The sequence below is a fragment of the Nansenia antarctica genome, assembly GCF_963989245.1.
Source record: "Nansenia antarctica genome assembly, chromosome: 7".
Lineage (NCBI taxonomy): Eukaryota > Metazoa > Chordata > Actinopteri > Argentiniformes > Microstomatidae > Nansenia > Nansenia antarctica.
The window spans coordinates 37,858,300-37,875,904 of NC_137677.1; the positions used below are offsets into that span (position 1 = coordinate 37,858,300).

The 17,605-nt window shown below is 50.1% G+C and overlaps 1 protein-coding gene across 1 annotated transcript in view; it reads right to left on the bottom strand.

Moving 5' to 3' along the window:
• Positions 1-17,399, bottom strand: part of LOC308162575 (MAGUK p55 subfamily member 4-like) — a gene marked incomplete at both ends in the record, with an annotated part of 29,853 nt that extends 12,454 nt beyond the window's left edge. The window contains 12 exons of the mRNA XM_080536720.1: positions 3,851-4,047; positions 5,032-5,103; positions 5,442-5,527; positions 7,393-7,474; positions 13,192-13,323; positions 15,009-15,092; positions 15,211-15,288; positions 15,437-15,555; positions 15,852-15,922; positions 16,031-16,191; positions 16,365-16,480; positions 17,360-17,399. Coding sequence (XP_080392846.1) covers positions 3,851-4,047; positions 5,032-5,103; positions 5,442-5,527; positions 7,393-7,474; positions 13,192-13,323; positions 15,009-15,092; positions 15,211-15,288; positions 15,437-15,555; positions 15,852-15,922; positions 16,031-16,191; positions 16,365-16,480; positions 17,360-17,399 — 1,238 coding nt within the window. The remainder of the gene's footprint in view (positions 1-3,850; positions 4,048-5,031; positions 5,104-5,441; positions 5,528-7,392; positions 7,475-13,191; positions 13,324-15,008; positions 15,093-15,210; positions 15,289-15,436; positions 15,556-15,851; positions 15,923-16,030; positions 16,192-16,364; positions 16,481-17,359) is intronic.
• Between the last annotated feature and the right edge of the window lie 206 nt (positions 17,400-17,605).

Below are 17,605 nucleotides of genomic sequence, written 5' to 3' on the forward strand. Positions count from 1 at the left end.
CTTTACATACAGTAGTAAAGGACCCCTTCACAACATCCAAAAACCCCTTCACAACATCCAGCCAAGTGAAGAACAGTCTCCAGGAGGTTGGCATATCATTATCCAAGTGTACCATAAAGGGAAGACTTCACATGAACAAATACAGAGGGTTCACCACAAGGTGCAAGCCATTCATAAGCCTCAAGAATAGAAAGGCCAGATTAGACTTTGCCAAAAAACATCTAAAAAAGCCAGCCCTGTTCTGGAAGAGCATTCTTTGGACAAATGAAACTCAGATTAACCTGTACCAGAATGATGGGAAGAAAAAAGTATGGATAAGGCTTGGAACAGCTCATGATCCGACGCTTACTACATCATCTGTCAAAAAAACGGTGGAGGCAGTGTGATGACATGGGCATGCATGGCTTCCAATGGCACTGGGTCACTAGTGTTTATTGATGATGTGACAGAAGACAGAAGCAGACGGATGAATTCTTAAGTGTTTAGGGATATTCTGTCTGCTCAGATTCAGACAAATTCAGCAAAGTTGACTGGATGGCGCTTCACAATACAGATGGACAATGACCTAAAACATACTGCGTAAGCAACCCAGGAGTTTTTTAAGGGAAAGAAGTGGAATATTCTGCAATGGCCGAGTCAATCACCACAAATCCGATTGAGCATGCATTTCACTTGCTGAAGACAAAACTAAAGGCAGAAAGACCCACGAACAAACAACTGAAGACAGCTGCAGTAAAGGCCTGGCAAAGCATCACAAAGGAGGAAACCCAGCATTTGGTGATGTCCATGGGTTCCAGACTTCAGGCAGTCATTGCCTGCAAAAGATTCTCGACAAAGTATTACAAATTAACATTTTATTTATGATTATGTTAATTTGTCCATTTACGGACCTAACTGTATGTTCATTTATGCACTCAATACTTGGTCTGGCCTCCTTTTGCACGAATTACTGCATCAATGGCATGGATGCAATCAGCCTGTGGCACTGCTGAGTGTTATGGAAGCCCAGGTTGCTTTGATAGCAGCATTCAGCTAGTTAGCTAGCGCTAGTTACACACACCCCAACCCCACAACTTGGCCTCTGGGTGAGCTAGAGGAACGCAGTCTTCGCCGGGGGGTGCAGGGGAGTTAGCTAGTTAGCTAGCGCTAGTTAGCTCGGCCCCTGGGTGAGCTAGAGAAACGCGGTCTTTGCCGGGGGATGCAGTGGAGTGGCCCAGGGGTGGGGGGGGGGCAAGTACACTTCACAATTTCCACAGGAAATGTCCACAGTCTAGTTATAGATATAGGCCTATACAAAATACAAATATCTTTCAGAAAGGCCTTGATGATTTGTCTCCCCAGGGTTGTTAGAGTAAGCTGTCGCCCTTCCATCAAAAGAGCCAACATGATATACAGGTAGAGAAAGTGTTCCCCTGAGAAAGACACATTTTCTTATTAAGCCAGACCTTAATAAGTCATTCATATATGAAAATTACACGCACGGATATATACGCAATCTTTTACAGTATCTGATTTATAGTTCATCCTTTGTTGACTTTCAGAGCTCTTTGGAACCAGGTTAATTTAAATCCATTGATAGAATACAACTGAATATACAAATGAACAATAATGACAAATAAAAAAGGACAATGTATTGGTAGGTACAAGCAAGAGTAATGCAGTAAATAAGAAGCATACTGTCATATTATGGTCTCATAAACAAGTGTGGAGTCCCTCCTCCTCTCACATACACACATATATTTATATATACACATCAAGTGTATATTGCAGACATTTTCTTAACTTGATGCCAAACATTTGGCCTTATTTGCTCACACACTGGTTTCCTCCTCTATGACCTCTTCTCCATCCTCTCCTCGATCATCTCTTCTCTACCCATCTCTATCCCCTCTTCTCTCTCCTCTCTCCTCCTCAGGGTCCTCTGAGAAGCTTGGTCTCTTCTTCTCACGGTCTTCAGCTTCAGAGCGACCACAACACCGACCAACCCCAGCAGAACACAGCTCGCCAGGGAACGCCACACTGCGTAGAACACAGAGTCGACGCCGAAGGGGTCCTTCTCCTGATAGACTACGATGGTCTTGTTTGATGAGTGACACACAGAACCTACCCTATCATAGACAGCACACCAGTACAGACCACTGTCCTCCAGTGAGAGGTTAGAGAGGACCAGGGTGGTAAAGGAGTGAGACACATTGATTCGTCCAATCAAATCTTCCGGAGTTTGATCTTCCCCCCATTCATTCTTATAGGGGGACACCTGAATGACACCGTCATGCTGAGCAGTCTGTCTGTACCACACAACACTGCCTGACTTAGGGAGACTGGAGTTACAGCTGAGAACAATCTCCTCTCCCTCTGAGTAGAACGCTGTAACGGGGGCACGGTGGGGGCAGACCAGCAGAAAATTATCTTTGATGCCTATCCCGGTGTGATAATGAAAACAGAAATAATTCCCTGTGTGGCTGAGCATCAGAGATGGGACGACCAGGGAGTAATTTCCCGCCACTCTTCCGTCCAGCACGTACGTCTGCTTCCCTCCGTCAGCGAGGTCACTGGCGTCCTCGGAGAGGTTTTGAGATGGTGATGCTGGGCGGAGGACGTCTAGATCAGGGGTCAGCCAGCCAATCTCTGTCCCATTGGTGTCAGCATGGAAGCAGGGCAGCACAGCCTCTTCCCCCGGTGAGCGTAGAACATACCCATGTCTGATGATCACCAGTATCTTGTCACAACGGTGTCCATCCAGGACTAAACAGCGGTATTCATAGCGACGGTCTTCGTAGGTGAAGTTGGTGATGCGGAGAGTGGAGCTGTTGTCAACCACCTGTACTCGGCTGCTTAGGTCCTCCATGAGGGGGTTCAGGGTTCTGCTCTCGTCCAGAAACATTCTCTCCCAGCTCACGGTCCTCCTCCTCAGCCATTGGACAGCCAGGTGGTCACCTGCTGCTGCCCCCTCACACGGCAGGTCTACTGTCTCTCCAGCGGTCGGGTAGATAAACCTCCCAGTCAGACTCAGACCTCTGCAGACTGAGAGTCTGGCGCTGCGGTTCTGTGACACCCTGCCCGCCTGCCAACACTCCACCCTGTAGAGCCCCGAGTCTGAATGAGTCAAACCGTAGATCTTCAGAGAGATAACTGTCTGATTGTCACTCTTGAATGTAGCTTTTAATCGATCCTTTAAGTCTGCAGCCAGCGTAGAATTCTCAGGGGACGGGTTAGATGTGTTCCACAACAGCAGGGTGTCTTCAGCCACGGACTTGAAGACCACACAGTAATTTCCCCCCATTGGGCCTTTAAAATTATATTTTCCACCTTCAATGATGATGATTTCTTGGTCTGCATGGATGGTGTTGATAAGAACAGCCAGTAGAATGCTCAGCTTTGTGATCGAAGCCATTGTGTTCCAAGATGTCTGTCCGTTGGGTTTGCCGACACCGTGTCTAACGCGCATAAGCCAGCAGTGGTTTCGTATGTACTCTCCCTCAGTTATCTCTCTCTCTCTGTGACGTGAAGCTAATCTTGATGCTGAGCTCCATACGGTAACTACTCATCTAGTTTCCACAGAACCTTTGAGAGCGGAAGTTGTGAAACAACTGCTGAACAGCTGGAAACTGCTGCTGATGCTAGAATCAGTCACAGGCCTGGGAGCTGGCTGGAGACCCAGACCCACAGACTCTGCTTCTTGTTCATGTCTTACCTGACCCTTCTCTCTCCATGCACTGTTTTTTTGTGTGTGTCACTCACACACACACACACACACGCACATGCACACTCACACTCACACTCACACTCACACACACATGCGCACACAGCGCACACACACACACACACACACACACACACTCTCTCTGACCTCTTCAGCAGGCTGATGGAGGGGACGAGGCCGGCGCAGGAGGAGGTGCTGGGCAGCTTCCTGGCCTGCCACCAGTGGAGGTCCGACTGGTCCACCACCTCCAGCAGGTCCCCCCTCCTGAAGGCCACGCCCGCCGCAGGGCAGGGGATGGCCGGGTCCTGCAGGGGGGAGTAGTCCGCCATGGCTCGCATGTACAGCTGAGGGACAGGAGAGGGGGGAGGAGAGAGGGGAGAGGGAGAGGGGGGAGACAGGAGGGAAAGGGGGGGAGACAGGAGGGAGAGGGGGGAGAAAGGAGGCAGAGGGGGGAGACAGGAGGGAGAGGGGGGAGGAGAGAGGGGAGAGGGAGAGGGGGGAGACAGGAGGGAGAGGGGAGAGGGAGAGGGGGGAGACAGGAGGGAAAGGGGGGAGGAGAGAGGGGAGAGGGAGAGGGGGGAGACAGGAGGGAAAGGGGGGGAGACAGGAGGGAGAGCGGGGGAGAAAGGAGGGAGAGGGGGGAGACAGGAGGGAGAGGGGGGAGGAGAGAGGGGAGAGGGAGAGGGGGGAGACAGGAGGGAAAGGGGGGAGGAGAGAGGGGAGAGGGAGAGGGGGGAGACAGGAGGGAAAGGGGGGGAGACAGGAGGGAGAGGGGGGAGAAAGGAGGGAGAGGGGGGAGACAGGAGGGAGAGGGGGGAGAAAGGAGGGTGAGGGGGGAGACAGGAGGGAAAGGGGGGAGGGGGAGACCAGGAGGGAGAGGGGAGAGACCAGGAGGGAGAGGGGGGAGAGAGAAGGGAGAGGGGGGAGACAGGAGGGAGAGACAGGAGGGAGAGACAGGATGGGAGAGGGGGAAGACAGGAGGGAGAGGGGAGAGAGAGAAGGGAGAGACAGGAGGGAGACAGGAGGGAGACAGGAGGGAGACAGGAGGGAGAGGGGGGAGACCAGGAGGGAGAGGGGGGAGACAGGAGGGAGAGGGGGGAGACAGGAGGGAGAGGGGAGAGACAGGAGGGAGAGACAGAAGGGAGAGGGGGGAGACAGGAGGGAGAGGGGAGAGACAGGAGCGTATGAATGTGTACAATGAACAACACATACACAGACTGGGTGATTGTGTGTGTTTTTGAGTTGAACATTTGGAACATATTCTTTTTTTTTCTTCTTCTTTTTTTTGTACGTTTTGAAATGGTACGATGGTGTGGAGGTCTCCTTACCGAGGTTTGGTTGCTGGGCGATGGTACTGTGTTTGGGATCACTTTGAACAAGATAGTGCCTTGAGACTGGATCTAGGAAGGAGAGGAAGAGTATGAGTTAATATGTGTCATGGTGCTAGACCACTGGACCACCCCAGGCTATGGTACTGGACCACCCCAGGCCATGGTGCTAGACCACTGGACCACCCCAGGCCATGGTACTAGACATGATGTGTGTGTGTGTGTGTGTGTGTGTGTGTGTATATATATATCTCTGGGGGTTCAGAGAGTGTGTGTGTGTCTGGGGGTTCAGAGTGTGTGTGTGTGTGTGTGTCTGGGGGTTCAGAGTGTGTGTGTGTGTGTGTGTGTGTGTGTGTATATTTCTGAGGGTTCAGAGTGTGTGTGTGTGTGTGTGTGTGTAGGGGACTCACCAGGATCTGGATGACCTGCTCTGGGTCCAGCCCCTCCACAGGGCTGCCGTTCACCTCCACCAGCAGGTCCCCTGGGTGGAGAAGACCTGTAACACACACACACACACACACACACACACACACACACACACACACACACACACACACACAGACACAGACACAGACAGAGACAGAGACAGAGACAGAGACACAGACACAGACACAGACACAGACACAGACACAGACACAGACAGAGACAGAGACAGAGACAGAGACACAGACACAGACACACACACACACACACACAAACACAGACAACACAACACACGTTTATATTTACTACAACAGACATGTTTGTATATATCTAACAGACCCACGTTTACATTTACATTTAAGACATTTAGCAGGCGCCTTTATCCAAAGCGACTTACAACAAACACATTTGTCTAATCATCTATCCATCAGTCATTATAAGAAAAACGATTCTATTCTAGGACCAGGGGCCTTTGGCAGTCACAATGCTAGAAGAAGGAAGAATTACTTGTTAATTAAAAAAATAAATGAATGTATTTATTATTTATTTACAGTAGAGAAACTGTACAGTGGGGTAGTGGGGATGAGGAGGTCTGTACAGGGGGTAGTGGGGATGAAGAGGTCTGTACAGGGGGTAGAGGGGATGAAGAGGTCTGTACAGGGGGGTAGTGGGGATGAAGAGGTCTGTACAGGGGGGTAGAGGGGATGAAGAGGTCTGTACAGGGGGGTAGAGGGGATGAAGAGGTCTGTACAGGGGGGTAGTGGGGATGAAGAGGTCTCTACAGGGGGGTAGAGGGGATGAGGAGGTCTGTACAGTGGGGTAGAGGGGATGAGGAGGTCTGTACAGGGGGGTAGTGGGGATGAAGAGGTCTGTACAGGGGGTGGAGGGGATGAGGAGGTCTGTACAGTGGGGTAGTGGGGATGAAGAGGTCTGTACAGGGGGGTAGTGGGGATGAAGAGGTCTGTACAGGGGGGTAGAGGGGATGAAGAGGTCTGTACAGGGGGGTAGAGGGGATGAAGAGGTCTGTACAGGGGGGTAGAGGGGATGAGGAGGTCTCTACAGGGGGGTAGAGGGGATGAGGAGGTCTGTACAGTGGGGTAGAGGGGATGAGGAGGTCTGTACAGGGGGGTAGTGGGGATGAAGAGGTCTGTACAGGGGGTAGAGGGGATGAAGAGGTCTGTACAGGGGGGTAGAGGGGATGAAGAGGTCTGTACAGGGGGGTAGAGGGGATGAGGAGGTCTCTACAGGGGGGTAGAGGGGATGAGGAGGTCTGTACAGGGGGTAGTGGGGATGAAGAGGTCTGTACAGGGGGTAGAGGGGATGAGGAAGTCTGTACAGGGGGTAGAGGGGATGAGGAGGTCTGTACATGGGGGTAGTGGGGATGAAGAGTTCTGTACAGGGGGGTAGAGGGGATAAAGAGGTCTGTACAGGGGGGTAGAGGGGATGAAGAGGTCTGTACAGGGGGGGTAGAGGGGATGAAGAGGTCTGTACAGGGGGGTAGAGGGGATGAAGAGGTCTCTACAGGGGGGTAGAGGGGATGAAGAGGTCTTTAGGAGGGACAGTCAAGATGTAGCCACGTCACAGTACAGACATTTATATTTGCTGCAAGAAATGCGTTTGTACTGTATCTAACACCACTGTATCTAACACCACTGTATCTAACACCACTGTATCTAACACCACTGTATCTAACACCACAGCAGAAAGAGCAGACGGGTAGAGGAGAGAAGATGTGTGATGGAAATGCTTTGTCCAAATGACGACAATCAGACTAACCGCTCACACACACACACACACACACACACACACACACGCACAATCAGACTCACCGTTGACACACACACACACATACACACAATCAGACTCACCGCCGACACACACACATACACACAATCAGAGTCACCGCTGACACACACACACACACACAATCAGGCTCACCGCTGCGATCGGCGAGGCCACCGTTGATCACCCTGGCTATGTAGATCCTTCCAGTCTCATCGTCCTTCTTTATAGTCGCCCCCTGGTGGTCACAAGACAAACAACCATAAACACACATTTACATCAGGGTAGAACTATGAATCAGAGGAAGTATCACTCCAAATGTTGGTGAGTGAGACCATCCGTGAGGATCTATTTGTAGGGTTAGTGGTGGCACCACCACTAGTGTGTCCTTGAGTAAGACCTGGGAACACCACCACTAGTGTGTCCTTGAGTAAGACCTGGGAACACCACCACTAGTGTGTCCTTGAGTAAGACCTGGGAACACCACCACTAGTGTGTCCTTGAGTAAGACCTGGGAACACCACCACTAGTGTGTCCTTGAGTAAGACCTGGGAACACCACCACTAGTGTGTCCTTGCGTAAGACCTGGGAACACCACCACTAGTGTGTCCTTGAGTAAGACCTGGGAACACCACCACTAGTGTGTCCTTGCGTAAGACCTGGGAACACCACCACTAGTGTGTCCTTGAGTAAGATCTGGGAACACCACCACTAGTGTGTCCTTGCGTAAGACCTGGGAACACCACCACTAGTGTGTCCTTGAGTAAGACCTGGGAACACCACCACTAGTGTGTCCTTGAGTAAGACCTGGGAACACCACCACTAGTGTGTCCTTGAGTAAGACCTGGGAACACCACCACTAGTGTGTCCTTGAGTAAGACCTGGGAACACCACCACTAGTGTGTCCTTGCGTAAGGCACTTAGCCCTAAGTTACTCCACGGAGACTGTCTCTGTAATGTCTAATTGTAAGTTGCTTTGGATAAAAGCGTCTGCTAAATGGTAAAAGTTTAAAAGTGTAAATGTATAATCTATTAACAGATGTAAATGTTTAATCTATTAACAGATGTAAATGTATAATCTATTAACAGATGCCGAAAATGTGTCTAGGCTTCTGTAACTAGATTACCAATGGCTTCACAAGGCAAGACGTTGAACGACACTAAAGCTAATCTTGAGAGAAATCTAGTTTGTTGAACTAAAGCTACTTTGTTCACTATATCGAAACTACCTTATCTAACACACGACAGTCAGTTAAACTACCTTATCTAACACACGACAGTCAGTTAAACTACCTTATCTAACACACGACAGTCAGCTTCTGAAAGATGACCAGGCCATGTGACAGGAGGTGTGTGACTGAGATCACTGGGAGAGGAACAGTTGGGGAGACCGGAGGGAAAATTGTAGTCGGGAAATGTAAGAGATGTGTTCAAGATTCTCAAGAAATGAACTGAGAAGAAACAAAAGATGGTAACTGGACTGCACTTATACAACGGCTTATTCCAAAAGCGCTTTACAACGGCCTCTCATTCACCCATTCACACACACATTCACACACCAACGGCGGCAACAAGCTACCATGCAAGGTCGCCGGCCGGCCCGCTCATTGGGAGCAATTTTGGGGTTCAGTGTCTTGCCCAAGGACACATCGACATGTGGCCAGCCAGGGTTTGAACCCCCGATCTGCCGGCCTTGCGATCATTAGACGCCGGCTCTACCTCCTGCACCACAGCCACCCCTGAGATGAGATGTTCAGCTTGGGAAAGAGAGCAAGAGAGCAAGGAGGGTTGAGAAGACCAAGGAAGATGAATGGGGAATGGCAGACACACTGGCAGACACACAGCGGTGGTTGAAAGTTGAGAAGTAGAAGAGAGATGAGAGATGATCGCATGGTAGCCGAGGAGGTTGCCATGGTAGCCAAGAAGGTTGCCATGGTAGCCGAGAAGGTTACCACGGTAGCCGAGCAGGTTGCCACGGTAGCCGAGGAGGTTGCCATGGTAGCCGAGGAGGTTGCCATGGTTGCCAAGGAGGATGCCATGATAGCCAAGGATGTTCCAGGAACGGGAAGGATTTATGCGTTGAGGGTGAGAAAGAAGGTGAGGCTACAATAATAATAATAATAATAATAATAATAATAATAATAACTTACATTTATGTAGCACCTTTCACAGACCCACACAAAACAAGAAACAGTGAAACAGCTACTTAAGGTTGAATGCAATGGTGAAAAGGTGGGTTTTAAGGGCAGTTTTGAATATGTCCAGGGTTGGAGAGTCGCGGATATCCTTGGGTAGAGAGTTCCAGAGGGTGGGGGCTGCCACACTGAAGGCTCTGTACCCAAAGGTCCGGAGTTTGGCGCTGGGTTGGATGAGGAGGCCCGTGTTAGAGGACCTCAGAGTTCTGGATGGGGTGTAGTGGTGGAGGAGATCGGAGAGGTACTGGGGGGCCAGGCCCTGGAGGGATTTGTAGGTGAGCAGGAGGAGTTTGAATGTGATGCAATGAGACAATGAGGGGGGTGATGATAGATACATGTGGATACCTCTACCTTGGACCATTGGGCTCTGAAGTCACAGGTGGCAGTCCAAAGACAGCAGCATCGATTGTCAACAAAACACTCGGAAACGTCCCATTCCTTTCTGAACGGAGCACCAGAGACGGTCATTGGATAATCATCTGATACTTTTGAGGCCATTATGGTTGTTGTTGTTGTTGTTGTTGTTGTTGTTGTTGTTGTTGTTGTTGACTCCTTCCACACGAAGGAAACCCAAGCAGAGCAGATGAGGAGAGGAGAGCAGGGTCCTGGTTCATTTCTTCTTCTTCTTCTTTATCTTCCTCTTCTTCTTGCTGGAGAGGCAGCCGGTGGTGTCGTTGTAGTCACTGTGGTCCTCCGCGGGCCGGGGCGCGCTCCCGTTGGAGAGGTGAGTAGGAGTACTGACGGTCTCTCTCCTCTTATGGCGGCCATTTTGACCCGACACAGACGGAGCCATCCTCGGGGGTGACCGGGGACCGTCCATGTAGCCGCCTAGAGAGTTGGAGGAAGAGGAGGAGGAGGAGGAAGAGGGAGAAGGGGAGGAGGGAGAGGAGGAGTAACGAGAGCGGCTGGGGGGGGGAGGTGGTGAGTAGGGAGTCGGGGGTCGATAGGCGGTCTTGGGGGCCTCTGGGGTCTTGCTAGAGACAGGACAGTGGGGGGGTTTGGGGGTCTCAGGGTTGTTGCTAGAGACAGGATAGTGGGGGGGTTTGGGGGTCTCGGGGTTGTTGCTAGTGACAAAATAATGGGGGGGTTTGGGGGTCTCGGGGTTGTTGCTAGTGACAAAATAATGGGGGGGTTTGGGGGGCTCTGGGTTGTTGCTAGTGACAGGATAATGGGGGGGTTTGGGGGGCTCTGGGTTGTTGCTAGTGACAGGATAATGGGGGGGTTTGGGGGTCTCAGGGGTCTTGCTAGAGACAGGATAGTGGGGGGGTTTGGGGGCCCCTGTGTTGTTGCTAGAGACAGGATAGTGGGGGGGTTTAGGGGTCTCGGGGTTCTTGCTAGCGATGATGAGTCCCTGGAGTTTGTCCACCACCTCCGCCAGCAGGTTGAGAGCCTGGGCGTTCTCCTCCACGCTGTCCGACATAACCTCCGTGGCCTCCGCCATCCTCTGGCCCAGGTGGCGGACGTCGCTGGCGCCGTGCTCGAAGCTGCTGGCGGCCGTGTGCACCGTGGACTTGAGCTGGTCCAGGCTGGGCTGTCTGCTGAGCTGTAAAGATGGCCGCCGCACACAGCCGCCCGGGGACTCCCTCCACCTGCACCGCCTGGCTGCGGGGGTAGAGGGTGCCGTCTGGGCCTGGGCCCGGGCTGCGAACCCCAGGGTCAGGACTGTCCGAGGGGGCTGACGAGGGGGGGTTGCTGGGGGGTCCGGCGCGGTCAGGCTGAACGTGGGGAGCGGGCCCTTCCACAGGGAGGGCGGGTAGGCGTAGTCGGCCTGGTCGCTGTCGGCGCCGCCGTTCGGTTTGCTCTTGGTCGAGTCACCGCCTCCGCGGAAGGAAAGGAACGTTTGGGGGAAGGGAACGACAAGGTAAAGGAAAAGAGAGACAGTGGTGGAGAAAAATGGGGTCAGTGAACACGTTAGAAAATAAAGAAAGCAGAAATAATAATTATGAGAAAAAGGAACCGACCTAACCAGAAGAAGCTTGTGTCAAAAGGGAAGTAAAAAAAAAAAGTCTTGAAAAGTCCCAAGCTTTGCAAAAAAAAAGCAAACAACACAACTTCCTGCTGCTTCCTGTTTGGGGCCTCTTACCGACACGGACAGGGCTGCAGACCGAGGGCGCTGATTGGTTAAGGCCGTTCTCCCGGAGGCCACTGGTCTGGCGACACAGCCCGCAGCTGCCTGTGGACTCGTAGCGAGGCAGGGGGGGACGGGTCTGGCCGGGCCGCAGGGGGGGCAGCAGCCCGGCGGAGGCAACGCTGTCCCCCCTCCCTGCCCCCCCCGGCCCCCCGCGGCCCCCTAGTGGCTCCCTCGACCACCATCGCCGGCCGGGCACCAGCCTCTCCAGGGTGAGGCGCCGCAGACTGGTCAGGCGGCTGCGTAGGCCGCCCCCACCCTCCTCACTCTTGGGGAGGGCAGACAGGAGGCCTGGGTTATATTCATCATCATGATTTCACTTGATACCAACCGTTCGCTGATCGGTAGGACGGACGAAGGTTGTTCCTATAACTTTGATTCTTCAACCTTAATAATAATCATTTTTATTTATTTTTTATCTTTTTCTTTAATCGTGTATTTACGTATTATGTATATACATATATTTGATGTAAAAACTGCAAATTCGATCTGTTGATCCCATCACCGATGGGGGAGGATACTGTGAATATTGTTTGGCTGTTCTGTGTATGAGGCTGTCTGCTCATGTTTACAAGGGTCAGGGGTCTCCTGGGTAGTGGGGTTGCTGTTGTTGTTGTTGTTTATGTCTGTTATGGGGGGAAAAAGAAGTAAAATAATACAAAAAAATATTCCAATTCCTCCTGATACCGAGAGGGAGGACACTTTGGAGGACCAAAGAGGTGTGTCATACCTGTATAAATATGACATCTATGGCCGAGACACTACCACAGATCAATACTGTATTGATACTCAATATTGATTTGTCCTAGTCATGGAAACCAACAGAGATTTCTGCCTGCTCAGGACCTCAAAGTCACAGATCATAAATCATACAAAATCATGCTAAATCATACAAAATCATACACAGTCATACAAAATCATACAAAATCTTAAATCGACACTGGATGTTACTCGATACACTTCACGCCACCGCATGTTACTGTTTTATTATGATTATATTGTACTGCATTGTTGATTGTGTGATTGCAGTTTGTTGCATTGTTGAGGAGTTGTTGTTGCCCTAAGCATTTCATAGCATCGTCTACGGCTGTATTCTATGATACAAATACAAAAGTAAGTTATTCAGAAACGGGTTAAAACTACCTGGTTTACCCACGGCAAAGCACTCCAGCAAGTGTATATCCATTATGCATTGTAATTTAGATGTTAATGTATTTATATATTACGTGATACTATATCATATAATAATGTACTGCAGTTGAGTCACTTATTTAGACATAAGTAAGCATAAAAACGTCAAACACTAAATGACTTAACACTAGAACAGCCGTGCCTTTTTTGCCTACTATAAGAGCCGCCTCGGGGGTCTTTACAATGGGAAGCTGCTACTTACACAACGACCACTAGTTGGCGCGTCTTGTAAATTAGCCAAAATAGCTTTATACTAGCTTATCCTGATGTGATTTAGAAAATGTAAGGATACTGGGTGGAACGCACATATCTAGGAAAAGTCATGAAAGGAGGGACCTGAAATTTGATCGAGTGCATGTGCATGACCTCATGGCTGTTCTTGTGTTAATTGTAAAAATGCAAAACAAACTTTGATTTGATTGGACGGTGAGCGCTCCTCACCAGGGGCTGCTGGTTCTTGACCAGGCAGACGATCTTCATGGCCTCCTCCTCCTCAGACAGGTCCTCTGGCAGCGGGTCCAGCACCGGCCCGTAGTCCCTCTGGGCCACCGTATCGTGGGCCGACAGGAGCGCCTGGGAGAACCGGGATTCAGAGTCACTACCCATCTTCTGTCGGAGACTGAAGACCCATCTCTTCAGGCTACACCTTAACTGCTGAAAATGAGACATTACTACCCCCCAGCACTCCCCAGTCTCCTAAGACACCTGCTTTTTCTTTTTTTCCTAAGACACCTGCTTTCCCCCTATACTATGCCTCCTAAGACTTCGACTGCCCCCCTTGTACTGTCTCTCCAGTGTCTTATTAATGAAAACAAATATTAAAAAATAAGAATCTTTATTTATTTATTTTTCTATCACGATGACTGCCAATCTAGATCACTCTTCCTGCTACGACTGGTGAATTGATGATTCACTTGCTTAGTCAAATGTATTGATTGTAAGTCGCTTTGGAATAAGGCGTCTGCTAAATGCCAAAAATGTCAATGTAAATATAAATGTGTTCAACCTTTGTCATTGGCACAGCAGAGTAAAACGAAATGTATTTTATGCTGGAATTAGACACAGTTTAACCCCTTAACGCCACTGCTGCCGCACTGCGCTTTTGCTTGAACAGTCTGAAGTTGAAAAATATTTTGTTAGCTTCCCCTCAGAAAAACCACATCCCACACTTGACTCACCAACTGCCAAATTGTTTTCCGGAACATTCACCACCTAGAGTTCCAAGTGTTCTATGTGGTGTTGTTTACCTAGCAACAACACTCTGATCGGCGTTTAAGGGAAAGGAAAGGGATTCAACCTTTGTCATTGGCAGAGAGTACAACAAAATGTATTTTTATGCTCTAGGCACAGGGGTCAGAGCCATAGAGTAGAAGGCGACCATGGAGCAATTAGGGGGTTCAGCGCCTCGCTCAAGGACACTTTGACGCGTGGCCCAGCCGGGATTCGACCCGCTGCGAGCTGCCGACCTTGCGATCATTAGACACCGGCTCTACCGTCTCTATCTACTGGAACAACACTGTGAGTCAGCAGGGCTTTTGTACCGACACCCGACAGGACAGCGGCTGAATAGAGAGCTGCTGTGCACCTGAATGTGGTGACAAATCACTCCACTGACAACAACTAACCCTAACCCTATTACAATAGGATTGAATTGTATGTATTGTATAGTCATACATGCTTTGTAATGGCACAGTAATAGAGCTGAGTCTTAGGATTTTTGTAATTCATATCAGAGGTATTCACTAACCAAAGTAGGGGATGTTAAATCACACTGGACTGTTTTTACTGTATATAATGTTTCAGATGTCTATTTTATTTATATTCTATTATTATATTTTATTTTGTTGTTGCTTGTGATGTGAGCTGCTGTGACGCCTTCATTTCCGCTCAGGGATCAATAAAGTACCTATCTATCTATCTATCTATTTATCTATCTACCTATCAATTTATTTTATCTATCTATCTATGTGTGTGTCTCTCTCTCTCTCTCTCTCTCTCTCTCTCTCTCTCTCTCTCTCTCTCTCTCTCTCTCTCTCTCTCTCTCTCTCTCTCTCTCTCTCTCTCTCTCTCTCTCTCTCTCTCTCTCTCTCTCTCTCTCTCTCTCTCTCTCTCTCTCTCTCTCTCTCTCTCTCTCTCTCTCTCTCTCTCTCTCTCTCTCTCTCTCTCTCTCTCTCTCTCTCTCTCTCTCTCTCCTCGTCCCCCCCTGTACATAACCAACCTGCATGTGTGGGGCTCTCAGCAGGTTGTACATAACCAACCTGCATGTGTGGGGCTCTCAGCAGGTTGTACAGCTCCCTGGCCTCTGGTGACGGGGCTGGCTCTTCTATTACACTGGACAGTATCTGTCACACACAAACACACAAACACAAGGCGCAGTCCACGTTCAGGCATTCATACTGTAGTAGGCCGAAAGGCCAAAGGTCATGTTGTTGTTGTCCTTCAGCGTGAGTGTGCGCTGACCTGGTAGGACAGCCCCGAGGCGTAAGGCAGGTAGGGGCAGGGCGGAAGTCTCTGGAACTGCAGAAGGCACTCGTACACCTGTGGAGACAACAACAAGGGGATGTGATGATGTATTAGCAAGTGGCGCTAATGCTAATGTCGCTAATGCTAACTCAAAATATGATGTGACTACAGTATGAGGTATTGTGTGACCAGGGAGACATGAGTCCATGTGTGGAGGAGAGACCTTGAGCAGGGACTGGAGCCAGGGGGCACTGAGGAGGAGTTCTGCTCCGTTCACGTCCCGGCCCTCCTCGACGGCCCTCCTCACCTCCCCCACCACGCTGGCCAGCATCTCCGTCAGACCTGGGAAACAACAGATCAGTGATCGAGAAACAATAATGTGACACGGTCTGGTGAAAGGGGAAACAAGTCGGCAGCCGCTTTAACGTTCAGACTTTTATTTAGAAAAATGGAACAAATATATTTCAGCGTTGTCGAAAATCAATGACACACATCGCTAGTCAACTAACACAGCTTGTTTTGTGAGCCTGCTAACAATGTAAAGTAGTGTTAGGGGGTCAGGGTGTCAGGGGGTCAGGGGCCAGGGTGTTAGGGTATTAGGGTGTTAGGGGGTCAGGGTTCAAAGGGTGCAGTCTCACCGCTGTCATCAAGGCCTTCCTCTGGGCCCAGCTCAGTCTCCACGGCCGCTCTCATGGTGCCGCACAGCCACCTGGGTCACCTGGGTACCTGAACACACAGTCACCTGGGTCACCTGGGTACCTGAACACACAGTCACCTGGGTCACCTGGGTACCTGAACACACAACCACCTGGGTCACCTGGGACCTGAACACACAGCCACCTGGGTCACCTGGGTACCTGAACACACAACCACCTGGGTCACCTGGGACCTGAACACACAGTCACCTGGGTCACCTGGGTACCTGAACACACAGTCACCTGGGTCACTGAGCACACAGCCATCTGGGTCACCTGGGACCTGAACACACACTGAACACAGAACCACCTGGGTCACCTGGGACCTGAACACACACTGAACACAGAACCACCTGGGTCACCTGGGACCTGAACACACACTGAACACAGAACCACCTGGGTCACCTGGGACCTGAACACACACTGAACACACAACCACCTGGGTCACCTGGGTACCTGAACACACACTGAACACAGAACCACCTGGGTCACCTGGGACCTGAACACACAACCACCTGGGTCACTGAACACACAACCACCTGGGTCACTGAACACAGAACCACCTGGGTCACCTGGGACCTGAACACACACTGAACACAGAACCACCTGGGACCTGAACACACGACCACCTAGGTCAGTGAACACACAACCACCTGGGTCACTGAACACAGAACCACCTGGGTCACCTGGGTACCTGAACACACACTGAACACACAACCACCTGGGTCACCAAACACAACAACCTGGGTCACTGAACACGCACCAACAGAGATTCAGCAGTACTCAGTGAGCTACAAGCAGGTACACCGACGAACTCAACCACAACATTCTACTTCTGTAGCAAGACTATGAAAGGGTGCATGGATACCGCAATAACACAGTCAAATGGTACTGAAATGACGAGACAGGTGAAGTGATCAGTATTGTACATTAGAATGTCAGTATTTACATAAAAAAGTATAGGCAGCAGGGATGTCCTTCTTATCCCCTGTTCTTATCTCTTATCTCCGTCTTTACCTTCCTCTGCCTGAAGCATCAAACATCCGGTTGAACTGAGAGCACCCGAGGTCCCGCCCTGTCACGGTCCTTTCAAACAACGACGCACAGAGGACCACATAATTATGACATCTCATTTCTTCTAGTTCAAATCCTTAGATGTGTCCAGCACTCGAGCACCTTTCCATCCCTTATGTCATTTTATCAATGAACGTGGTATTACTGCTATTTCAACATTTAGTTTTGCGCATATTGAGTAAAATACTGTGGGCGAGGGGGCACGCACACATGCAATGACAGTTTTACCAAGTCACTGACGCTGTGGGAATGCTAAAATTGTCCCCATATGATAAAATCCACCATCCCCCCTGATTTTCTTTTACAACTTGAGTACTGGATGTGTCTGATTATACCTTTAAAACAAGCCTCCGCTGCGTTCTGCTACGACACTGTACGGTTGGGCTCAGAGGCCAGGAGCGTGGAGCCTGTTTTCATACGCTCAGTCAGTGGGAAAGATGACGGTCAGGGTTACGAATGACAGACGACAAAGACGTTAACCTCAATAACCAACCGTTAACCCAAAAAAATGAGTCAAAAGTCAAACCCTTACCTTCACAGATTTCTTTCAGATGTCCACCTCCCCAGAATACCTCAGAATACAGGACTTCTCCTCTGTGTTTTAAAGGCAGGTAGGTTTGGTT